Here is a 26,014-nt window from a genome sequence, read left to right as displayed (position 1 = left end):
ATATGCAAAATTTACCTCTTCGCGCGTGTTGGACGCGCATGTGCGAATGCGCCTCGGGGTAGCTTCCCACGCGATAGCCGCACAAACGAAAGCTCTGCTTATCGTGCAAGGAATTTAAGGATCTGTTAAAAATCCTAGGAATCATGGAACGTGTGCGTGCATGTCGGATCTGCCTGTACAGTTGCAGCTTGAGATCTGCGAGGATGAGCTGAGAATTTCAGAAGAAAGAATGAAGGAAAGTGAACGCACATAGTAGGATATTTTCAATTCATTTTTTATTAACAAGGATAACTACAGAATATTTTATTTCAATCATCAGAGAGAGAATTTTGTTGAGAGAACCTCGAGCAAGCGTGTATGGAAAGATTTTAGCGTGCGTGTTAGGAAGATCGGGTCCAAGTTTTATAAGGGTTCCTGGAAGGGCGGCGACCTCCCTTTTGGGCTGCTTTCATCTAGACCGCGTCCTTCTCTCTGCTTCTTTCTCTGTCTTTCTACATGTTACCCTTCTTTTTCTCCTTCCTGGTCGCTCATCGTGTTTCTGCTCTCACTTTTCGAACAAAATCCAACGTACTTTGCTCCTGTTACTTAAAATTGAAGAGAAATTTTATTTTCCGTTTATAGTGCTCGCAACTGGTGGTCCCGACGGTATTTAACGAGTTAACAGGAGAATACCGCAGAATACCAATCGATATCCTAATTGTTCGAACGATCGGATCGACGAGTAAAAACGATGAACGGGATTGAAAATGATCGTGAACATAGGTCGAAAGCGTGGCGTAAAAGTCGATCGACTGGCAGTGAGAGTCTCTTGGACGCGGTTGTCAGCTCGTGCCTTAACGAGATTAATTAACACAGCGAACCGTCGCGGCGCGACGTGTGCGGAGCGTCCATCCGACTCGAAACCGGTACAGAAGCGCGAATCCCGCCTTCGCCTCGCACGAAATAATCGAGTTTCACAACGCTCTATGGGAGAGTACTCTATGGCTTTCCGGCCTCTCGGGTCCGCGTTTCATTTGCTCGTGTCAGTCTCAAATTTCCACGTTCGACGCGTACCTGCCCCCGATATACATGTACCCCATCTCCTCCGTTCCGTCTATGCCCGCTTTTGCCTATCGGCTCGATTTTTCGCCTACCTGTGCAGCCTTTTCGTGGACGCTCCTGAAAGGCTGCAACTTCTTTAAATACGCTCTATAAAATAATCTACAGTTATCTGGTTCGAATGGCTTTATTATACAAATCCACCACCTGCGTTTTATAGAGAAGTTGATATTTCCAGCCGGTAAAAAATTAGAAATCATTAAAGTTTTGGTAACTGTTATAGAATATGCTTTGTACATTGTTGCGAATCGTTTTGAACCGTTGTTCCCCTTTAATTAGAGCAGCGAGTTTTCATAGTTGCTAATTGCCTCTGTTACCTTCGATCACACCTTGTTCAAACGCAGTTACACAGCTCGTCAATCAAATAAATTACAGTATACTCGGATATACACGATCTATTGTTGGAATAATCATGAACGTTTTGTGGTTGAAACGTGCCTGCCAGCGATGGACGATATCAAACGGCGCGCGGTTCTCCCGTTAGCTGCGAGGCATATCGAAATTTAGACCAACGTTTCCCTGAAAATTTTGCTACCTTTTGTAAGTGAAACTCGTTGTTGACACACAAAAAGCTACGCGTATTTGCGTCATCGCTGATCTCGCTCGATAGCTCGTCACGGATGCTACCTTTTATCTTTCCAAGCTTTATCACGAATCCGTATATTATCGTCATCCAATCTTTATTCGATATTTTATTACCTTTTGAATTTAAATGAAATCGTACAACGAATCGTGCAACTTAATCACTTTTCCTAATAATCGTTTCCTTTGATTTCCAGGTAAGTCCAGTCAGAGATTGCTTTCATGACGCTGCATGCGAGGCCGTTTCCGGTAAGTTCTCTTACCGATCGCTTCATTTGCAAATGCTTTAAATAGACAAAAAGAAAAAGGATAAAAAGAGTCACGTAACGTGCAGCGGTGGTATGCGCGTTCCGAACGGTGACGCAAACCGTGACACAAGCGCTCCTTCTCTCGGTACCGTTGAATCGTGTGTGGGTGCCGTTTCACGATTTCCACGCCGTTCCTTCGCAAGTCGCGTTGCCTATATAGATCGGTGTCTGGGATCGTCCTGTGGCTGGACGATGTCGTCGCCGGACAAGGAAACGACGCGATACACGGATCTCGTTCTCGGAGAAGCCTACGACGCAGTTGCTCCGGCGGTAGGTACGCGCAACTGCGTCGTTCGAATAAGGATCGTAGAAAGAGGGGAGGGAGAGCACGTACGTAAGTGTGACAAAGAGGGGGCGAAAGAGTAAGAAAGATGTCGAGAGAAAGATAGAGTAAGAGAAGGCTATGTAGAATGAGAGTGTGAGAGAGGAGTCACGTGGTGCCACATTCGCTTCGCGTACCTCCTTAGTGTGGTCCCGCTTGCGCGCGCGTGTGCTCGCTTACCTTAGTACTGTACAGTGGCCCGCATTAACCCATTAAGGACTAGCCAGTGAAATAACGCCATTTTTACACTAACATTCTTCGTTCTTTACGAAATTGCATAGAAAATAGTAGGAAATTAAATGTACAACATTTTTTGAGCAACACTAGGTACACTCTGTTAATTCTCAAATTATTGAAAACGCGAAATAATTGTTCATATGGAAGATATTTTCGTATCAATATTTTGTACACTTTGTTAATGAATATAATTGTCAAATGGATATATCGATTAATAATTATTGAAATATATATATATCGATGTCCGAATATTAATGCGGGCCACTGTACGTACACGTACGTATTAACCGTGCGTGAATGTGTGTTGGCGTTGGAGGGGGCGGTCGAGCCCGCAGGGAGGGGTGGTATGCGGGAAACGTTTTCCTCGGTTCCCACGGCGCGACGCCTCCCTCCTGTCCCCTCGTCCCTCGCCCTTCTGTTGCCCTCTGTCAGGCATACAGGCGCGCGCGAGCGGCCTCGTACACCTAATATCCCGAGACGTACAGACACACATACAGGAGCGGAACCGGTGATTGTACGCGCTCGTGCACGTATATTTACCCCTCCATCCAAAAACTCCAGCCCAAAAGAAGGGGGAGAGGGGATGGGAATACGAGGGTGGGGGACCGAGGAGGGCAGTGACGCCACTGGACCGCCCGAGATGCTGTGCGAGCCTCGACACAGCGCGATCTCTGGCCGCCCGTAACCCATGGAAAGACGAGAGAGAACTTACTGCTCCGTTTCGCGATCGTCCCAATTTACTATGCTCCAGTGGGTATACGTAACTACCAGTATTTCGCCTGTTTAGTCAGAAATATGTTAATATCAAAATTAGGTATTGAATAGTCTTTTTCACTGCACGATGGATAGTCGTTAGACTGGAAAAACGATCGGACAGAAACGTCTCACGCGCCTTTCTGTAGATATATTTTGACGGATTTAAACGCGGGGCTTCCAAGATATCTGGGGTCGATAATAGAAGCGACGCCCTCTTGAAATTCTTGAATAGATTGCGCCACACCTGCTAACCGACTTCTTCATGGTCCGTCGTCGTCCGTAACGGGGCGTGCGAGTTGCTTCTATCTCGCTTTTCGGACAAAGCGGAAACGTTGATACGTGTTTTTGCCCGGGAGTATCGTGTCTTCTTCATTTTTCGCCGTCGCATCGGTCTCCGATTCCCGTGGAATGCTTAGTTGCACGGGACCTTGCAAGATAAGGAGATTTTGTAGGAAGAAGCGAGGCTAGCCGCGTATCGTTTCTCGCGCGGCGCGTCGCCGCGGCTCGAAATTCAAACGAATCAGCCGATTTGCATTCTCACGGCAAATTATGCGCCGCTCGAGCACCGGTTCTTCCAGATACGTCGTTGACCCTTCGCCGTGTGTCCTGTCAACGCGATCGCGAGCGTGCGAGTCTGGTCGTAGTCCGGTGAGTAGCCACGTGGTTCGAATACCGGGGCTGCAGTCTCCGCGATCGGTTGGACGGGGTCGGTATTCGAGATTCGTACTCGAGCGCGTACACTGTGCCCGCGATGATTCCGAAGCCAGGTATTTCCCTCCCTGTTCGTTCGTTCCTCCTCCTCTACATCGGCCCTTGGCCTCCTCGCTCCCTCCTGAAACCACTGCCATCGCATTGACGACATTCTCTCACGTGCCGGTCACTCGTGTCACGTCCGTCGTTCCTGGTAACCAGAGAGGAAGATCAGGGAAGAAGGCGGGAAAATTCCACGATGCGCCGTCCTTTCGATGTACGTTGGACAATTGAACGTGCCCCCGATCGTTCCGTGTTACCGATACGATTTATCCTGTGACAAGGGTATATCTGAAATTTTGGAAATATCTAACGAGAGAAAGGAAACGCGCTTGTAATGCCCGGTATTTCATTGAAGATTCGTAATTCGGTTTGATCGTTTGAATCGCTGGGTACGGTGATCCCTATAAAGTTCCCTCTAAAGCAGCACCTTTCCGGGCGTTCCGCGCGGGACGTGAAAGTCCAGGATGGAATTTCGAGGAACCTCGTAAGGATAAAAAGAGAAGTGCGGTAGGTGGTGGGACGGTGGTTGTCGTTTGGTTCCTGGTGTTCTTGCTGCATAGTCGGGTGCTCCTTCGAGTACCTCTACCTACTCGCTCCCTCGTACCAAAAGGGCAGCACACCTTGGCTGGCCATTGGCTCTCCTCCGTCCTCGTCCCTCTCTTTGAAGAGTCTCGCGTAGCCCTCTCTGTCTTCCTCATCGTCGAGGTTCTCCGGTGTTCCACATAAATACACAAATACCCTGGCATAGCCGACTGGCGCGTATATACCGGGACCACGGCCGCATTCCACGACCCCCCGCCCTTTCCCTCTCACCTCTGCCTCTGTCCTCCCTCTTTTTCTCCCCCTCTACGGCTCTACCCCTGTGTACCGTCACCACTTCCACCACCGGCGGCAGCAGCATCGCTAGCACCACCATCGCCGTCACTATCGCGCCGCCAGGGCCCATCTTCGGGGCCCTTTACCTCTCTCCAGGCCCCGACAGTTTCTCCCACCTTTCCACCGGCACCGGCTCCTCCTCTCCCGCCTCACACCCTCTTCGCTACCTTCTCGCCCTTCGCACTCGCTCGCTTGCTCACCAACTCGCACGCGGCGCCACCGAATACCTTCGTACTTTCTTCTCTTTTCAACCGACTCCTCGCCCTTGCCAGGGCCCTAACCCTCTCTCTCTATACACCTTCATTCTTCTTCGTCTTCTTCTTACGCTTGTTTCGCCCCACCCTTGTTTCTTCTTCTTCTTCTTCGTCGTCATCGTCGTCGCCGTCTTAGTCGTTGCTCTTTCCCTCTTCCGCTTTTCTCTCCTCGTTTCTTCCTCTCGCGCCTGGAGACACACATGCACGCGCCCGAGAAGCTGCCACGAACCTGTGTATACACACCGACCTGCAGGAATATTTTGTTTACCTCGCTCCCAGTTCTTTGAATTCTGCGCCGGCAGCCAGCGGCTCCGCGTTCTTCTTTCTCCTTCTTCCTCTCCTGTATATCTCGTAGCCCTCTACGGAGGGATCAAGGACTCATCCCCGGGATAAGGACACACCACTCCTCTTCGCGTTGTTCTCAATCGGTCGCCTGCTTCTCCTCGTTCTCCTCGCGAGCCACTCGTTCTCCTCGCTACCACCACCACCACCACCACCACCGCCACCACCTGTTTCCTTCGCCCCACGCTCCCTCTTTCTACCGCTTTTCTTTTTCGATTCCACGCGTGCCTCGCGGCGTTTCGTACTTTCCGCGAGCGAGCCCCGCGCCGATTAAGATATGTTTCCGGCGCCCGTAGAAATTGAAACGGAATTAGTTACGATCCGGCTTGGTTAACCGACGTTCTCGAGTGTACACCTCGAGCAACGGTGAATTCCGTTCGTATGCAGGAATGCAGAGGCTGTGTTTATTCGATGCAGCGGTTCCCATACGGAACGATTTGAAAAATTACTTCAACATCCCTTCCACGAAATGACAATTAAATACAACCGTCCACTTGCATGAATATTAAGTGCTCCTTGCTTATCTATTCATAGAAGAATATAAAGAAGAAAACGATGCATTCCTCGCGTGTTCTTATAGAATCGTTCACGCCAGTGAAACGAACGATCCACGTAATCAGCGCCCACCTTCGGTACGATTAACGGCAAAGGCATTCGCTTCTTTATCGCCGTTCCTTCGACACTTTTTATCTTCGTTCTCACGCTCAGATTTTTGGAGGGAAAAAAAAAAAACACGCGTTCGACCCTCGCGCGTCGTTGACTGTACCCCGGTGTGCGTTTACGCGCCTGTGTTGGTACGAGCGAAGGGGGCGATCAGCGTGGAACGAACTGCACGCACACACTCGAAGCGTGGACCGCTGGCAAACGGAGTTCGTTTTCGTAAAAGCATGCACTTATTCCCAGCATCCCGAGGTTCTCTGGCCGCAGCAGCAACAACAGAGGAAGAGAAAGAGAAGGAGCGAGGGGATACACAGCGGAGAGAGGCTCCCGAATGAGATATATAGCACTGAGCAACAAATGAGGTCCTTCCGAGAATCGGGCCACCGACACAGTGCCTGAAACGCACGAGGGGGTGAGAACCACCCCGGTCGGTTTTCTCCTACGCGATAGCTACGAACGATCCTCGCTTCTTTTTCCTCCACCGATCTTTTCATTATTTTTTTCATCCACTTCCTTCTTCGAACCCGTTGAAATCGCATTTCGTTTTTATCTTCTTTGTTTGCCCTTGTTCGATCAACTTTCGCCAACTTTTCCTTGCTTTTTATCGACGAGAAGAAGGAAGGGAAAAAAAAAGAGAATGGTTGAAAAGCGACACCTGTTGCTGCGACTACTAATTTCTAAAGAGAGAGTCAGACAGTTGTTCGGTTCTCGAAGAAGGTTCGTCGACATCGCTAGGGAAACCTGCGTCATCCAAGGGACTCGCATCCCTGCGAACGGGATGGTTGAGCCGCGGAGCGAAGGAAGAATAAAGAGGCGGTGAACCGCCTGGCGCCATAGCGAGCACGCACACCCCCGACCCTCTTCTCTTCCCTCCTCTACTCTACTCTTCTCTCGGGCCCTGGTCCACGAGTCACGTGACCGTCTGCATTCTGTGTTTTCTGTGAATGACTGAGCCCGCGGGCCAATCGGAGGACGGCCGATAGAGGCAAGCCTTAGGGCGCGCTGGCGCGACCAAGAGGAACGAGAGGAGGATAGGGATAGAAAACGTGGGGGCGCGCGCGGTTTCTTGGCCTTTGCGGGCCCAAACCTGGCTTGGAATTCCTTCCGAGGATACCTCGAAACATTCGACTTTGCTCTTTGTCCATCGTCTGTTTCTCTCCTGGCTGCTCCTTACGGTAGACCGAATCTCTGACCGGGTCCTATCGGGCTGAGAATTCTTCATTCGCCATCACTTCGCACCCCCTCAAACTGAATTCTGAATTAATTCATTCACCCCCTTCGTTCTGTTCGAAGTTGAGCGTATAAAAGCAGTCAAAAGTAATTCTAAATAATAAAAATGAAAGAATCATAGATTCCATCCAGTTGAATTCTTAAAATGGACTTATGGTAAAAACGAGCTGAGGAAATGTTCTCTAGTTTCCATGTTCACGCAGGCTCGTTTTCGTTTGAAAAGATGCAGATCTTCGAACGAACGATCTCGCCATGTGACGAAGGGAAGAAACGTCGCAGGATTTTTTTCCAGAAAATAGATACATCGACGTGGTGGAGAACAAGAGCGGTGTTCGTGACTTGTGCCGATTCTCGGAAAGGCGGATGCTCCTTTCGAAAATGTAAATGCAGGAGCCGAGTCAGGGGCAACAAGCGTGTGCTGTGTCCCAAGAAACGGGAAAGAAGATGCCCCTCTTCCCTTCTATATTTCTTTTTTTTTTTTGTCGACCTTTCTCTAACGAGAGAAAATAACCGCGTCAAATTTACACCGCAATTTGCACCGCGAAACAATTCAAGCGGAACGACGAAATTTTTCTCGGACCAGGAGGACGGTGCCATTAATTCCCCGCCATAAATTCCCGTTCTACCGAGGAACGCGCTAAAGAGAGAAGAGAGGAGTTTCGTGAAACACGTAGACGGCTTTACCTTCCTGGCTAGGATTATCTTAAATATTATGACTAGCCCCTTACCCTGGCGGCGTGCAACCAAGAGAATGGAAGAACGCGTGGGAATTTAGCCGAGGCACCATGGACAAACTGAGTTCCACCCTTGAAAGTCCTCTCCTCATGCCCTGTACGCTTTTAATATAGTGTCAGGAGAAATGCGGATAGATAAACAGGAAAGATTAGAATCAAATTTACAATAATTTTCTGACTGTGTTTGCGAAAGAAAAAAAATTAATGAATTTTAAAGCAGAAGTCTTCTTCCTTCTTTAGCATCTACAGTTATTTCATGCTTTTTAGTACAAATCGAGTCCCAGTCTAATCTATGGTTTTCGAATTCGTCGAAATCCCTACATTTGGAATACGATCGCTCAAAAACCTAGAAACACCATACAAGAGCGGTGTTCCTTTCATATTTTTTTTTTACCACGATACTCATAGAAAGATTTACATCGTCCACGACGATTTCTTGGTTCGAAGCGTCTGGTGTTTCAATAAGTGCGAGATATACCTACAGCAGGAAACGAACTTGTTGTATGTAAGACGAGGAGAGTGAAAGAAGGGAGAAGAAAGAGAGACAGAGAGGGAAAGATCCTTGAGGGCCCATCGATTCCAGGAACCGTGGGGTAGGTCCTTTCGGGAAAAAATGCGTCTATATAGCATGCACCGGGTCCTGGGAAAAGGGAAAAGAGATGTCGTGGGACATTTTTCCAGCGAGCCTCGCGGCTCGGCGCAGCATGTGCGAGAGAGCAAGAGGAAAACACAGAGGGCCGATAGAGCGTCGACGAATGAATGGGCAAGGGGCAGGAGAATAAGCAGGGAACCGAGAAAGTCGTCGAAATGGAACGAGCCTCTCGGAAATTTATGTTAAAGACCGCGTTTCTCAGAAACTCATTGTCGATTCCTCATATGTATGCGGACGATTCGTCTCGTTTCATCCGCGGGCCGGTTTTCGGCTATATCGCGCGCGTTCGCTCGCGTACACACCGACCGACGCGATCTGGGACGGATGCCTTTACTACGTGAGAAAAACTCGGAATAACGAACAATTTTATTCATCCGCGTGAGAGAACGCGAGGATTTCTCACGACGATCCTTCGCGCTTTGATTCTCTTGGCTCGCGTTCGTTTTATCGAACTTCGCGATGCTCATCGCGCGTAACCGATCGGATCTGATCGGACCGCACGCAACGGAATTCGTTCGATAGTTCTTGGCCATTCTTCTTGGTTCGCGTGAATTGGAGCAAACGCGATCGACCGATTGCTAGTTGTCTTCTTTCTCGAGTTAGGTCGTAACCTTCTAACTCGACGAGCTACCCTTTGGAAGACATCCGAAAGGAATACCAACCCTCCTAAATATCGCGAATGAACGTGAAAACGCACCCTTAGCGAGCAGAAGCGACGACCAACCTAGCCATACCTACTTTGTAGCGTGTTGTCGCAGGAGCGCCGCCTCGTTAGCGATATACGCGAAGGAAGGTCGGTCATAAAAAAGTGAGAATCCTGAGGAGGGAGCGGCGACCGTGTTGGTTTTCGATCGAAAGAGGAAGGAGGGCCTCCATCGCGGCGCTGCTCGTCGATTCTCGGAAGGTCCGCCACGAAATTCGAAGGTGCCGCGGCGCTCTACGACCTCGGGCAAATGGAGATTTCGTGTGTCTTGACCTTCGTCAAGGGAGGAGCCCGGCAGCTACGGCGTGTAAAAGATAGAAAGAAAGGGATCCTCGAGAAGATGAGGATAGATCCTAACAGCAGCAGCCGCAACAGAAGGAGTTGCTGCGAAAACGATGGCATCCTTGCTCGTCGCGACGCTCCTAACGCCGAACGGCGTCTCTAACCTTCGGCGAACGCGCAATCTCCTTCGAAGAAAACAGTATCGATTAAGAGAGTCGAGTCGTCCCGACGTCGAAGAAGAAAGAAGAGGCTAAGCTTGGAACAGGAGGAGAAAGAAGAAAAACTTTCTTGCTTTCACTGCGCACGGACCAAACGAATTCCAGGGGATCCGCGAGACCTTTGAGATTCCAGCCACGAGAGAGGGAAAGAGAGAGACAAGCTTGGAATCAAATATTTCTGCGTTTGTATTTCATCAGATGGAGAGATAAATCTCTGTCGGCGGTCCTATTAAGAATGCAAAACGAAATGACGAGAGACCACGGATGAATTCGAACCGCGACCTGTCGCGTTCGATCGTAGACACCGTCTAGGAACACAGTTAACCAACTGGCCGCTGATTTATCTGTCATTTTTCTCATTAATTTTATAAACAAAAATTAGTATAATCTTGATTCCTATCAAGAAATTTAAAATCCTCGACGTCAGTGGGTTAACGAGTGCCTCGGCTTGTTTCGACTCTCCTCCATCCACCATAGCCCAATTACAGTGTATCATAATGGTCGTTAGCGATCGATGACACGAGATCATCGAATGCCAGAGAAAATTTGGCCGCGAGTTCGCCCCGTGGAGCGTTAACGCGGTGGTAGGTGCCTCTCGCCGTGGGGGCCACGGTTCGAACGAAGGGACAGGGGGAGCAGGAGGGCGGCTGGCAGGGAAAGAGACGATGAGGAGGCCGATTGGAAGGTGAAGATAAAGGGCTACGAGAAGGCGGCACGACCAAAGAGTAGAAGCCGTAAGAGGTTCTCTGCTGCTTCTTCGACGAGGAGAGAGAAAAAGGAGAGCCACACTGTGGCATGGAAAAATAAAAAAAAAAGAGCGAGAGACTAAGAGAGCGAGGCAAGGTACGAAGTTGGAGGAAAGAGGGAAAGAGATGATACAGGGGTAAGATGAAGAAGAGAGAGAAGGAAAAGGAAAGAGTAAGAGAGAAGCGGCCTGGGCCTGTTGGTATCTTGGTGAGGATCGCCGAGCTTCGGGGCCTTATTGTGTTGTATTGCCTCGGGGGCCCCGAAGGTGAAACACGGGGCTTCGTTCCATCGAATCTACCCCTAGTTATACACCGTGTTATGATACGCTTCTAACGACCGTCAGATGCCGATGATGAGACGCGGTTTTACGCTCTCCGGCCACCTTTCTCTTTTATCTCGGAAATACGTGGTATATGACAATAAAGTTTTCGATTTGGTGTTGTAAAAAAGCAAACGTACGAATGGAAGGAAATTTTTATCGCAAAAGTCATCTATTATACCTGAAATCGCAAAATAAAAAAATCGACTCCTTCGGCGCGAGGATCCTGTTAGAGATCGGCGGTACAACGAGAAGAGGATCGCTCCGTTTTCTCTTGCTGTCCAGTCGAACGAACGGCAAATTGCGTCGTAGATTTGGTCGGTGGCCAGGTCCACGGACTCTGTCCCGTCCATTGACAAGGTAAACGAGTTCCTTTGCCCTGGCCCGTGATAATTGACGATCGGACGGTTCTGCGTCGTAACACCGGCGCGTATATAGCGGTACGTTCACGTTGTTTATCCTGGTGGAAGTGACGCACGGAGGGGGAGAAGCAAAGGTGGTCGTAGAGTAAAAGCACCGGTCGAGTGTATCCGGATAGGCGACGCCTAGTCTGCCTCGGGTAACCTCGACTCGTATATTAACATATTAGACAAGCAATGACCACCGGTCGGCTAACGATCCCCGTGTGTTCGCGCCAACTCATCCGGAAGACTTACTCCACTTCCATTGCTCTCCGATGATTTACGACTTACGAATCACGACTTTGTCACTGTTCCTTGCCGATAGAGACCTCGATGGACACGGAGAAGGCTCAATAACCCTTTCGCGACTATAGTTACCCGTTGGGAGATGACCTCTCGATACGGAAGGGTTAACAATCGTAAATTCTATCGGACATTTCGACCGTGTTACCATTCCGTCCATCGGCTGCGAAAAGGCAATTTTTCAGGAAACAACGAAGCGCAACCCTCGAGCGCCGGGGTTTTTGTGGAAAGGAGGAAACGTGCGGCAAGGAGCGGCGGAGGTACGGGGATAAGCGGTACCGTATGTCCGGCTCTCCACAGACGAGGATGTTGGTCGGTGGACATTCCACAGGCCCCAGGTAGCATTAAAGGAATGCAGATAGGATGAATGAGGTGGTCCATGCCACTGCGGACGGATGCATAGGAGTGAATCCTCCTCTCTCGTTGAAGAGGAGCGAAGGAGAGGGAAGAAAAGGAGATGGAATCGATGGGAGCGTGGATGGTAGAGAGAGAGAGAAAGGGAAACCGAGGCGCATTCCACGTTACCGCGATAATTAACGGCTATATTCCAACCCTATCCCACGGGACACGATCCTCGTCGGGATGCTGAGCGAGATGCTCGGCTCGTAACGCAGGCGAGACAGAGAGGATGAGAACATTTGAATAAAAGGCGCGAGTACACGAGTTTCCTTTAATCAAAGAAGATTCTTCCGCGGTAGAAACTTGCTGTTCGAAGATGAGGATTCCCGTCTCTGGTTAGAAGCTGAAGAAAAGAATGCGCTCGTCGAAGGGACAGGTTCTTTCGCGCCATCTTTTCAACGCGTGGCAAAGCCCATCTTATCGAAATTCCACGAATTGAATCGTTTCGTATTCATTTTTTATCCATTCCCTTTTTCACCTTAGTATCAAAGGTGTTGCTATCATTTATCGATAACGTCGTTAACGCCTATTAATTTTTCTTCGAATTTTCAAGAGAAATCTACCTTAGGTTAGGTTAGGCTCGAAGTTTATATACGAAACCATATCTTAATAATATTATTGATATTTATTGATAACTTTATCAACAGCAGCGTCCCTACTTAGAATTTCATCATAACTTTGCTTCGTGGAACTATCGTGATTAGCGTAACTAGATAGGAGCCCGGACCCCCCAAACAGTTCTTTCACCCTGACTTCATAGAAAATTATCAAAATAAGTAAGAAAATCTTATCTCGTAAGAAATAAATACTCCAACCGAATGCAGTGTTTGAAAGAAAAATCCTAGCGTACGCCAATGACTATTTATTCAACTGAAAAAATAACGTATAGTCGTGTTTACAACGTAGAAAGAGTGGCCCGAGGTTGCGTGTGACGACGAAAAACCGTAGATATGAATGGCGAGGGCTATCGTCCATTCGACACTGGGTCACCGACTGATAATCACGGTCGTTAACACACGGAGGGAGAAGTAGAAGAAGAAGAAGAAGAAGCGTGCTTTACGTTGTCGCGAATGGTAACGTTGGTGAAAACATTGTTCAAGAACGATAACGGAATCGTAGCCGTGATCCGTGGATCGTAAACGATGATTATGTAAAACGATCGATCGGTCAGTGACGTAACGAGCAACGAGAGGCAGAGTTCGTCCGGGTATCGTCGTCAGGGTGAATAATCTGTGACACGTGCGCGGACCGTGGGTTCGATAAAACGCCGTTTCATTGCCATATTTTTCCGTGCCCGCCCAATGTGTAATCATCGAGACTTTCCGATAACCGATCATTTCCTCCGACATTCCCACTTTTCTTCGAAATAGAAGAGATAGAGGGTATAGCGAAAGAATGCTCGTTTACGCTTGAATTTGAGAAAAGTGGGGGAGGCGAAAAAAAAAAGGGGGAGGATTCGTTGGTTTCGGTCTAAACGTGGCTTTATATACCCTAACGTTCACCCTATCAACGCGTTCCTTTTTTTTCCCCCTGTTGGTTCCTTTCGATAAGCCGTGAAGTACGCGAGAGTAGACGTTAAAAAGAGTGACGAGGAAGGGAAGGAGTGACGCGCATTCTGCTTCCTCGCTCGATGTTTCGAAATACTCGGCTTTCATTCATGAGCACGCCACGACGGAAACGAGTCTCTCTCTCTCTCTCCCCTCGTTTTACCTCTTCTTTTTCTATCATTCACCATCTCTGTCTCTCCCCCACTCGTGGAACCGACGACTAGTCTGTCTACTCGATTCAACGGGCACCGATCAATGGTCGTTATCGCGGTAGATAATTTTCCAGGGCCGATAAAGAGGCGCCAGCATTTTTCACGATCGACAGCAAAGCAAACGTGGACGCACGCGTGTTGCTCGTGTTACGAACCGTTCCAGCGCATTTCTTGCTGTCGATGGGAGCGTAATAAGCCGCGATGTCGTTCGAATATCCTATACCCTACCGATCTTTAGATGTACATTTGGAAATTCTAGGAAAAGGTGCTTTTCGATTTTATCTTTTAAAAAAATTTCGACAAAGTTGAATGAAATATATCATAAATATTGTATAATTGGTCTTAGGTTAATAGAGAAAACTGGAGAAATCTGGATGAATAATTTATTTATAATAATTTCAGTTTTACAAAAATCTGTTAAAATTGAAACGAAACAACTGGGTTGGCTGGGTCGAGCAAAAGTAAAATATTTCTTCGGGACATGGAGGAGTCGTGTTCGGTTGGGAGCGATCGCGCGAGGTCGATAGGTCGCTGCCGGTCCGTCTCGAATACAATCGCCGGTACGGATTGTATCGATCGCATCGTCTTCGTCTTCTCTTTCTCGATAAAAGAACGCCGCTGAAGCTTCTTTTTTCTCCTCCTTTCCGACCTGGTAGCTTTCGTTTCCTCTCTTTCTCCTCCGGTTCGATCGTCGTTTTAGATCGATCGTTCGAAGATCGAATTCCAGAGCCGCACCGCGCCGCGCCGGTTCGACGACGACCTAGAAAACGGCTGCCAGAGAGCCAGCTCGAACGCGTCGAGGCTCTCGTGGAAAATTTTTCATTAAGCCTTTCTCTCCTACCTGGCGCCTGCGCCTAATCCGAATACCTTTACCTCTCTTCTCTCTTTCTGTCTTCGTTCATCCCCCCTCCTCTACACCCGTCAACCTTTTCTCTTTCTCGTTCTTCTCGTTCCTACGTCTATGAATGGGATTCTTTCGAGCCGCGTTTCACCAACACGCGAGCTCTAGCAACGCGTGTGCGTGCGACCAGCAGACACGCCGAACGCGGTGCTTTACACTCTCGCGGCTTAGGCATCACGGACGAGTACCAGAAGGAGGCGTCTCTCTTTCGTGCGTGTACAACGACGTGTAGAGCACCTTCACGCATTCCAACCTACTCCCATGACGAAATTCAAGACGACGAGTCGCCACGATAGCTCCGTTTTCTCGCCGTGTGTCGTCCAAGAGCAAACTTTAACGCGACCCGAACCCGACCGAGCTCGAACGGCAGGGACTCGTTTTCGGAGTTCCAGCGCGGACGAGTTGATTCAAGAAACTCTTAAGTGGTCCCATTTAAGATGGCCCCGACCACCATGACGACGACGATAGCTAACGCTACGAGGGGGGGGAAGAAAAAAAGATTCCGACAGATGGAATCGGAATTAGCCAGTCTCTTTCGTCTACGCGATTCGAACAGGATTCTCCTTTTAATCTGATTTTTAATGCTCTTTCAACTTGGAATTGAATTATAAATTATGTTTGGATTAATAGATGTTTTGTTTAGAAAATTAATTACTTTGGCTATTCCGTAAGTTTAGTTGGAGAACTCGAATTGAACGCGCGGTGGGAAGTACAATTTCGCGAGAAATCTGTTTCGTTCGTCAAGGAAACTCTAATGAAACCGCAAACGTTTCGAGCCTGTCTATTGGATAGGATATCTATCGTTGCCGCGTTATCGTTACTGGACCACTTCCTCATCCGGTGGCTCCGTTCGTACTGCCGCAAATTTTCCCAGCGATACGCGACTTATCGATCGCGCGTGTCGTTCTCGCAACGTGCACCGATCGAAAACAGTTCGACGCCCGGAATTGATTGGTATTTTCCCGGTTTCGATTAATCATTGACGCATAATTAAGCGCACACTGGTTTCTGAATTTTTCTTCGGTTTAGAATTGAAAAGCTATCTTGAAAATGATAGACAAGATTTGTTAACCCTTGGACGGCGGACCATGAAGAGAATCCCAATTTTTTAGCCTTTTTAAATAATAATTAATTAAAAATCTTTATTATCTACACCTATAACCGTGTTTTGTATGTACGGAATTATAAATTGCTATGACAATTACGTTCGGAGACACATATGCGTCGATCGTCCGAAAAGGATTAATTCGATCCTGTATTTCATATCATTTTCATCATCTAAATTTTACACTGTTCCTTTAAAAATTAGTGCTTCAATATATGAAACTCTTTCGTTTAAAAATTATACATTCAGCTTTAAGCTAATATCCACCTATATGTTTTGTAAATGTGGGTCTCGATTCACTCGGGCTCCGAAGAGTTAAAAATGAAAGAAAGAAACGAAACGACAGAAAATTGATTTTTGGGTTTGAAAAGAGCCGATGGTCGTGCTAGTGTTGAACGGCGGCACGGCTAACGGTGCCTTTCGAGCGTGAGAAAGAAACGTCGCGCGACGAGCGATAAGCCGCCCTACGTATTGATAAAGGAACACGGTGCGAACGTGAAAACGCCAGAAGCTTCGCGACCGATCCCCCCCTAACGGCACCGTAAATCTGTCCACGCGAATTCTGTTTGGCTGGTTAATAACTAAATTTCAATCCCCGGCAAGGTCTCAGTTAGGAAACGAGGTTCGAGCCGCGTGGCGAGCTCGCGATAATTAACCGTGCACCGATGCGTGACGAACGTTCAGTTCAACGCGGTAGAGAGGAAAAATGCGGAAATTCGTAGGAACCAGAGAGCAAAGAGGGATCGTTGAAACGACCAGTTTAAACGCCGCTAAATTACGCGTTGTTCCGCCCACGTGACACGGTCGTTCACCCGAAAACGTATGATTTTCTTCGACGCCTCTTTACGAGGAAATAACTATTTTGACCGTTTCGAAGGAATACCCGCCTCTACGGATAATTGTCGCGACGCGGACCCATAGAAGCAACGATTAACCGCGAAAAGGAAAGGAAGGACCATTGGTACCATTCTTTGTTTCGTTCATTGTCGCGAATCGATGACTGCATGTTCGTTTGGGTCGCTGAAATCGGGTGCTCGCGAAATCGAGTCAGGTCCAAGCGAATCGTCTGCTCGAGAGAGAAAGAGGCGAGGACGCGTGGTATAGGAGGGTAATGAGAAAGGAAGATGGTAAGTGACGTTGGGAGACGATAAGAGGGAGAAAGAGAGGAAGGGACAGGAGGAAAGATGAAGAGAGAGAAGGAGAAAAAGAAATCTTTGGTTAGAGAAGCACTACAGCGGCGCCCCGGGGCCATCCATCATCCCAATAATTGCTTCCCTTCCCATCATATAATTCCTATAGAACCCTCCTCTTTCTCCTCGTCGCCTTCCACTCGGCCCGTGTCCTATCTCTCTTCCTTTGCTCTCGTATCCTTCGCACACCCCTTCGCCCTGTGGTAACACCCGCTCGCCGTAACGCCCGGCAGGGATATCACACCCGCCACTCTCTCACACCCATCCGTCTTTCTTTCTCTCTCTCTCTTTCTCTTTTCTCCTTCTCTCTTCTGTCTCCAACGCCCCTTCGAACTTCCAAGAATCGAGACCTCCCGAATTTCCCGCCTAATTTTTCCCAACAGAGGGAAAACCAGGGAACGTATCAGGCGTTGAAATATCTGTGAACGGTTGCGGGACGGAAAGATCTCACGGCGATTAAAAATCTGCGATTTCGATACGGTTTTAAACAATTATCTAATAAATTTTCTGACTGATTTAAATTGCATAACAGATCAAACGACCAATTTTTTAATTTAGATCGAAATTTCCACGGAAAACCAGCCTTGATAACCTTCCACCCTTCTGAATATTTTATTCAAAAATATTTACTTTCCGTGATCTCACGAAACTACGGGCGAATTATCGAACGCACATCGGCGAGTATCGTTCGACTACCCTCGGTAGATGGCCACGATCCCCCTGCCGAGAGCAGCGCCCCGCGAAATGTTGATTTCGTTGCCGCTAATACCCCGAGAGTCTGCCGCTTAATTCGATTTACTTAGCGAACAGGGGGATGAAAGAGGGAGGAGGGTAGGAAACGAAATTGCTCGGTAAAGGGCGTCTTCGTTGGCGACGTAAGAGTCGAGGGGGGTTGCCAGCCGCAGCGACCAAGAGCACGCACGCCCTTCGTCGCGGAGAAGACGCATGCGTACGCTCGTGCGAGCAAGCGGGTCTGAGCGGGTGCGTCACTTAAGGACGTCCCTTAAATGGTCGCCAACGACGAAGAACGATGAACGAGAGCGCCCCGGAGTCTCCGAGACTATTGAATTAATTTCTAATCATCCACTGGAACGTCGGAGAACCGTCAGACCTTTTTTTTTTTTTCTTCTGTTTTTCATTCCTCTCGAGTTGACTTTCGATCAACTATAGTCGATTGAAAATGGCTGCATAAATGTATCGATAGGAAATTCTCGTTCGATCGAAAAAGTGGTCGTTCCCGTTTCGCAAGATGTAGTACGTGGCTGATGTACGCCACTGTCGAAGGTGAGAAAGTGAAAGAATCCGAAGAGGAAAAAAAGGAAGCGGAGCCCGAAGGTGGAGAAAGAGGCGTAGACTGGCAAATGCCGCGAACGTATGAAAACAAATTACGAGGCGGCGTCTGTTTGTTGTGCTCCGAGATGAAGCCGAAGAGAGAAAGAAGAGAACGATGAAGCTGCTGGGACGAGGATAAACGGGACGGTGCATTCTCCTTGTCTCGCTCCGTTTCTCTGATACTCGTCTGCTGCACCGGTGCATACGTAAGAGTAGGTAGACGGATTCTTGAAGGTGCATTCCATTCCCCTTCCTTCGTTACCTTCGTATTTTCTTCTTCTTCTTTTGCATCTCTCCTAACCTCGAGAGATGCGTAAACTCGATCGTACTCTTGTCGTGTCACGAACAGAGTTGCTCGTTGTTTTTTAAAATATTACAAAATTCATTTTTAATGTTTATAACGCTGTTGAAGTTACGTCAATCGAATGCATAGGAGGAAAAAAGGCTTATCGAGGAAATTCCTGGGCGTTAATTGTGGCGACTAGATTCGTCGCCAGTCGCGGTTTTTATCTCATTGAATGGCCTCTTTCTGTCGTAAGACGAAACACGATTTTCTGTTTCACCACGATAATAACGCGTACGAGGTGTAGGCCGCGGGTGAGGGGGAAGAGGGTGAAACGCGCGGCGAGAGAAAAGCACAGGTAGGAACGTCCGATGGTGTCGAGACGATATGATAAAGTGGTGGCGCTAACCTCTCGAGCAAACACAACGAAACGCTATCGGCTCTTCTGTCCTACGGGTATCGTTGCGACACACAGGGTTCGTGTCGTCTGTCGTTACCTTTCGCTCGGCTACGTGGGATGTTATTGCCGCCGTGACCGATTCACCGATAAACGAATTACACGTTAACGGAGAAAGACGTTCGCCTATATACGCCGCGTAGATAGGCAACCACTTGTTAGAGCCGCGATAACGCTAATTATCAAAGGACATTTACAGTGCTCCGTTAGAGAGCCACTTTTAACCCCTTCGACTCTCAAATGACCGGTCCGACTTCGTTACAGTAACCTAATGTTACAGGTGTATTTTTCATATATATAGAGTTTATTAAGTCTTACAAGTTAGTATTCACTTTATTCTGCCGGTGACATGGTAATCTATATTTCTGTGAATAATTGAAACTTCCACATTATCGTCTCGTCTGTTTGACGATAAATTTTGAAGGGGCTTTACTCGAGCGGCTAATAACTCGAAACAAAGTAACTCGTCCATCTCGGAATCGTTTGCTCGAACGTCTCACGTCGTTGACGTAATGCGGCGAGCTGACAGTGGTAACTACATTAACCTTTGAAGGGAGGCACCGCATCGAATCGGATTCGGCACACGCCGGTGCGCCGCAGATTCGAAATTCTCCGCGCTGCGGCATCGGCCGACGATCCAACACCGGTCGTCGAGATACAAAGGAAAGCTAACCGAGTCTTCAACGAATCCGTGTGGATCTGTCTCTCGATAAGCCACGATTACTTGCTCGTCGCTTAAATAGATCTTCGAACTCTAAAGTTAAACCCTTCGACGAAGACGTTTAGTCTCTCGGCATTGTGAGAATCGGATCCCCCGGTAGACCGGTCGGGACGGCAATTCTATCGCCGAACGAAGGCTAGTTTCTCATCGACGAATCGCATTAGCCTGTCTATACAGGAAATCGAATATTCCGTGGACGAATACGGGGAGCCGGATGTCGCGTTCGATCGAGCGCGATCGACCGAGCGAGACGCTCTCGGCAGCGCGATTTAAACCACCAACCTACAGAGGAAAGAGAGTGTCTGTCTGCTATACGATGACAGGTCCGCGTCGTCGTGGCTGCCAGCAGGGTTAAATTTACTCCTATGGAATCGGGAAGGCTAGCTCGAAAGTCTGCGAAAACATTGCTACCAACCTTCTAGTGAATAGGCGCGGTTCATTGGGAGTGAGCAGCAGAAAACTGCAGAAAAACAAACGCAAAGGCACGAGCTTAGAAATGGGTGCATGATTGGTAGTACAATCGAGAAAATTAAGATTATTTTACTATTAATTGCATATGAGAGACATTTCTTCAGGTTAATCCTTTCATTTATTATTTTTCGATGACTGCGTCAATTGCAGCTAATTAACTTGAATTTTAACCCTTTGACTGCTGAGTATTCTTAAGCTTAAACGTTCTGTGTGTATGAAAGTGCCAGCCAAATTTCACACATTTCATCTGTAAGTTGCGTCAGGAATACTACACGATGTTTTGTACCTACGGTAAAGGGTTAATCGAATTTTCTCCAAAATAAAGACACGCAATTTCGTCTGATTTTTTCGTGTAGAATCTCGGTGTCGTGGCAGCAGTTACATGACAGCCAGTATAATGAAACAAGAGCAAACGAAGGCAAAAGGAAGGTTAGAGGGACAAGCGTAGAGAAGAGAGGGGTAAAAGGCAAACCTTTGATGTTTCCACGTACAAAGTCGATGTGTTCTCGAGGTGGTCCCGACAGTGGGAGGCCACAATGGCCACATGGAGTCCTACAAGGTGCTATGTTCACATCGTTCTCCATACTCAATTATCATATTGGGTCTGGGACCAGTTCCGTTTGCCCTCGGAACCCCTCCATCCCTTTCGCGTCTAGTCTCGTCTAGCTTTCTCTCTCTCCATCCATCTCCTTTCTTCTTCGCTTCAAATTTTCTTCTGTCTACCTACGAGAACATCCCTTCTTCCTGTGCGTGTCCCTTCGCGTCCCTCCCAGCGTTTCTTTTCACTCGTTCCGTGTTCCTTTACCTTCCTCCTCGTCGAACTTACTCGTAGCGTGGTATTCGTTCGTTCGCCTCTCTCTCTGGTGGGCCATTGTCGGCCGGCCGCTAGCATAATGCATCTTAAACGGCGGCGCCTCAAAGATCGACGCCTCTGCTTGGCCTCTTTGGAATTCTTCAATATAAATTAGATCCTCGAACGGGGATCGTAGATCGGCGAAGCGACCGGACGCTCGGGGCTGCGCGTAAGGGTTCGAAGAAGAGGGGGCGGGGGGTTAGCTTGGCCAGCGACTCAAGTATGTATTTATTTATCTATGCGATCGAATATTGGAATATATTTTTTCCCGCGGCTCTCGCCCATCTGACCTCTTTACCCGGCCTCCAGCTACCGTGGAACTTCCTCCAACTTTTTTCCCACGTCCCGTCGATAGTCCGTGGGTTAAACGCTCTCGATGCTAACTTTCCTTTTCGTTCTTTCGTTCTTCTTTCCGTCGTTCTAACGAGTTAACTCGTCCTAAACATTCTATGACAAACAGAGTAGGGGTGTACAATTTTTCTTTAAAAAAATATATCGTTTCCCTTGGTAGTATACAGGGAACGTATGTGTTTCGTTCGTTAATGGAAGCCACCCTCCTCGTGCGGCGCGCAATAAAAGGAAAGAGAATTCGTGGCGTTAATTGGAGTAACGTCCTCGATCGTGCGAGTCGATTAGACACGTGACAGGTCGCCACGAATTTTCGTGTATTTCCACGGCGATCCGGCCGATTTCCTGGAAGAAAGCAGCCACCGCCTACGTGCCAAGGGGTGCGATCGATCGATTCACATCCTTTGAACGTGGTCTCTCCCGCGTATACGGGCCGCGGTGTCTCGTTTCCTCCTGTGCCACACCGACTGGCCTGATCCCGCTTCGACCACCGTCATTGACGGCTCGGTAGGGAGGTGTACGAACGACCCTCGCACGCGAACAAGCGATATAACGTTTCCTCGACACGAGATCCATTCATTCGTAGTCGCGACTAGGGGGATCGCATTCACCCTTCCGATTCTATAATACACCAGCGCAAGTAATCATCCACGAAATCGGCTGAGAAACTTCCCAAATACGAGCGCTATCTTTGAATTTAGAGTTTCTACTTTAGTTTTTATTCGAAAAATTTGAAATCTTTCGCGGTCAGACCAGGCTGTTTCGAAACGCGCGGCGCATGGATCCACCCGCACCGTATTTGTTTACGGTGGCGCGCCGTTTCGATTATCGCTTTATCGTCGTATTTATAAACACGCGTGCACATTCTACAACGGTGGCATTCGTTTCTCGTATACGTCGTTGTGCGTCGATAAAAGAACGAGCGCGGAGGAGGATGAAGAGGGCCTAACGCGAACAACGAACGCTAACACGGAGGTACGAGAGAGAGACAGGGAGGAACTTTGGCGAGGAGGCAAAGCCGGGTGTAAGTACAAAGCGGGGCTAAGCGAGCGAAAGAAAGGAAGAGGGAACCGAGGGCACACAGCCAGAGAGGAAAGGAGAGTAGCGTGGCGCGTAGAGAAGCCCACACGAGTCTGGCCGGATACTCATACTTCCGGTCCTACACATGGCCGTACGTTCTTTCTCGCTTTGTCGCGCTATCGCTCGCCCGTTCCCTCTCTTCGCTCCTCGCGACACATTAGCGTGTATATACGTACGGTCGGAACGCGTACACTAACACTACGACAACGAATCCGTTTTCTGCCCCTCCGTATGCGGACACGCACAAAGATACCAACGAACGTCACACGCGACTTACGCCGTCTGACGCTGTCGTACGTACATATACCAGCTTGTTCGTGTTTCTCCCGTGTGACGTCATTGACGGCACCCTACGCACGCACAAAGAGAAACGCACACATATGCGACCAAGTCATTCACCAGAGAGTCGTTTCGTCGTCGCTAGTGATCGGCGCTGCTCGCTGTTTTACCGTTCGCGAATCACCGCGATCTCGCTGCATCGCTTGTGGAAATCGTTCCTCGGGAAAGAAAAAAGGAAAGGAACTCGAACGTGAAAGGAGAAGGAGACAAATTAACGGCTGGGGGTTTCCGTTGGTCGTCGGACGCATTTCGATGAGACAGATTTAGCCGGGAGGAAAAAGTGGGTGTAGGGGATTACGTGGCCTGTTTACAGAGAGAAGCAACGGCTCGTGTCACGAAGAAAGAAAGAAAGAAAGAAGGGTGGAGACGGTTTGGTATAAGAGAAGGAAAGAGAAAAAGCAGTAGTAGGAAGCATAAGGAAGGCGAGGAGAGCGAGCAGAAGGGAAGCGAGAGGGGGACAGAGGGAGAACGAGCGGCCACCAATTTGAGAATCGGCGACGACCCTGGGCATCGACGACTTCCGGTGGTTCCGTTGACCCCGTATACAAGTTCGTCGCTACGAACTCCGCGTGAAGCGCAGCGCAGAAACAACCGGAGGCCTATTCGCGAGCACATTGGCCGCGACAGAGGTGGAGGAGGAGGAGGAGGGTATCCGTCCTCTGTTTCTTGCCGCTCCCTTTCTTTCCCATCGCGTGCTCCAGGAGGCGGCGATGAATCAGGACGCGAAACGAATTCGGAGCGGAACGTCATCGTCGGTTCCTCGCTCTTCGTATCAAAGCCCGTTTGCTTCGCTTTCGCGCGGCAGCTGCAGTTACTCAAAACAAGGATCAACCGGCAGCGTAAAAATATCGTGGATACCGATGGAGGGAGGACGTTGGAACGACGAACGAAAACGCCTCGGAAAGTCTGGAAACGCGGAGAAAGAGAAGAGATCGATCGAATCGTCGATGCAGGCTACGACGACGACAACGACGTCGAGGACGATGCTAGTTAGCGGATGTAAAAAGCGTAGAGGATGGGTGGCGAGGGAGGCCGTATTAGTCGCAGGAAGGTTGACGACGAGGAAGAAAAGAGGAAGGAGCGACAACGAAGAAGGCGAGGAACTGCGCACGCGCGCGCTACGTGTCCGCCAGTTTATGAATGCACGCCGCAAACGTGCGCGTCGTCGTACGTACGCGCTCGACACGGTACATTCATACGGCCCGTGAACGTAGCCGTCCTGTTGTAGCGCGTAGTAAGCGTGCTCACACTCGCGGCGAGTGCGCGCCAACCGTACGCCCCTCGGCACCCGAGGGCCGTTTACTTACAACCTCGTTTCTCTGCCTCGCGGAATTGTTAAAACCACTGCGCTCGCCTTTATACCGATATCCCGGCTGGAAAATCCGTTACGATTTCTGTCGAGAAGAAATATTCTCGTTTGAATTGAATCGCGAAAATTCCTTTAAAATCGTCCAACTTTATTTATTTGCGCCACGTTTGAAAAACATTGAATGAACGCGTTTTCGGTTCGAGCGAATAAGCGAGTTCACAAATCACCGAGCGTATCCACCACGGCTGCGAGTATCGACGTAACAATAACCGCACGCGTTTGCACACTCACACACAGCTGGCATTAATTTGCAGCCTGTAATGCATCGGTCGTCCCACTCGGCTTCTCTTTGTCGCTCGTACACCATTCGACGCATGCAACGCCTCTGTGTCCTGCAATAATTGCACTCATTAACATTTTTCTCCGGTTCATTCACCGAAGCTGGCCTCCCTAGGTCTTTTCTCGATTCTCGCGAGATGCGCGCCACAAATTACGATGTCACTGTCAGGACGGATCGACTAATTAGCTATAAAAATCACGGTCAACTGGAACTTTGCGTTCTTTCATTTTCCTCGTTGAACACGGTGAAACTTTTTCGTTACCCCGGTCGTGTATCCTTCCACGAAACTGTTATCCGCTAAGCATCCATCATCGTCCAGCATTGTCTCGTTCACCGAGAAAGCCATAGAAGGAAGCTGAACGGGCACGGTGGTCGGCCGCGTACAATCGCGGGATATAAACCCACCCCCGCAACGTTCAGAAATCTCTCGTTGCGGCAAATCTGGCTGCCTTTTTCCAGCTGCTTCGCGTCGGCTCGCCCGCTCGTGCTACGAACGATAATTGCGCTCACGCAACTCGCAGCTCATTGACGCCCTTCTTTTCCAACCCTACCCTCGTCCGGCCCCGGTCCATTCATCGGATCCGTCGCGTCGTCGCTCGAACGAGGATATCTATTTGTGCATGCCGACGTTACGACCCGCGACGGTGGATACGGCAAACGGATGGAGAAGAAAGAGAAAGAAACGAGAGGGTTCGAGAAGTCAGATGGAAGGAAGGACGCCTCGCATAAATATGTGTAGAAGCTGGAATGTGAGAAGAGAAGAGGCGCGGGAGGAGGAATTTCCTGTTGTGAACCGTCTTGGGATGCATCTGCTGCTGCCTCTTAAGCCTGAGCCACGCGTGCGAGTACCAATTAAGGCGCCACGAGTTGGTCGTGATTGGCCCCATGCCCATCATTCTCTCTCCCTCACCGCTTCGTCTGTTTTCGGTTCCCGCCTGATAACGCGGCCCCTTTCGACCAGCCATCGCGCAGTCAGCGCCGTTTCGTAACGGCCGCGCCTTCGATTTCCGTTTGCACCAGTTTTCTCTTTGTCGATCGAACGATTCACAGAGTTTTCCTTTTTCCCTTAAACTATTCGTTTCAAAATCCCAGATGGTCGCGAGCATTCGTCTTCCCTTTTGGACGCGAATGGGAATCGTTGTTGCTTTAAGTAGCCCGGTGTGTCAGGTGGAGGAACTCTGAAACGGAAAGAGGAGAGTGACACGGCTCGCGCCGCTGTGATTCATCGGGCGAATCTCTCTCCATTCGTCGTCTCGCGTCCCACGGATAAATCTTTCCCTCGCGATCCGCGTCGAAACATTTTCTCCGCTCCCTTCGTTGACGAGAGAGAGTCTGTCCAAGCGAACAGCG

General features: G+C 49.0%; 1 protein-coding gene and 1 long non-coding RNA gene across 6 annotated transcripts in view; one reads left to right on the top strand and one right to left on the bottom strand.

The window, feature by feature from the left end:
- LOC117608677 (serine/threonine-protein phosphatase 4 regulatory subunit 1) overlaps positions 1-26,014 on the top strand; it is a 112,064-nt gene that overhangs the window by 50,974 nt on the left and 35,076 nt on the right. Inside the window, exon 1 of one of the 5 annotated variants that reach the window (XM_034334175.2) lies at positions 1,898-1,929. The exons of the other annotated variants lie outside the window; for them this stretch is intronic. Coding sequence (XP_034190066.1) covers positions 1,913-1,929 — 17 coding nt within the window. The 5' untranslated portion in view covers positions 1,898-1,912. Of the gene's footprint in view, positions 1-1,897; positions 1,930-26,014 lie in introns of those variants that run through there. 5 annotated transcript variants of the gene reach the window in all.
- On the bottom strand, positions 289-2,473 carry LOC117608755 (uncharacterized). The gene is made up of 3 exons (XR_004582400.2): positions 2,078-2,473; positions 1,798-1,964; positions 289-584 (listed from the first exon to the last, which is right to left on the bottom strand). It is a non-coding gene; the product is annotated as an uncharacterized LOC117608755 (long non-coding RNA).

This window comes from Osmia lignaria, chromosome 9 (genome assembly GCF_051020975.1).
Source record: "Osmia lignaria lignaria isolate PbOS001 chromosome 9, iyOsmLign1, whole genome shotgun sequence".
NCBI lineage: Eukaryota > Metazoa > Arthropoda > Insecta > Hymenoptera > Megachilidae > Osmia > Osmia lignaria.
This window is presented reverse-complemented; position numbering and strand designations above follow the sequence as displayed.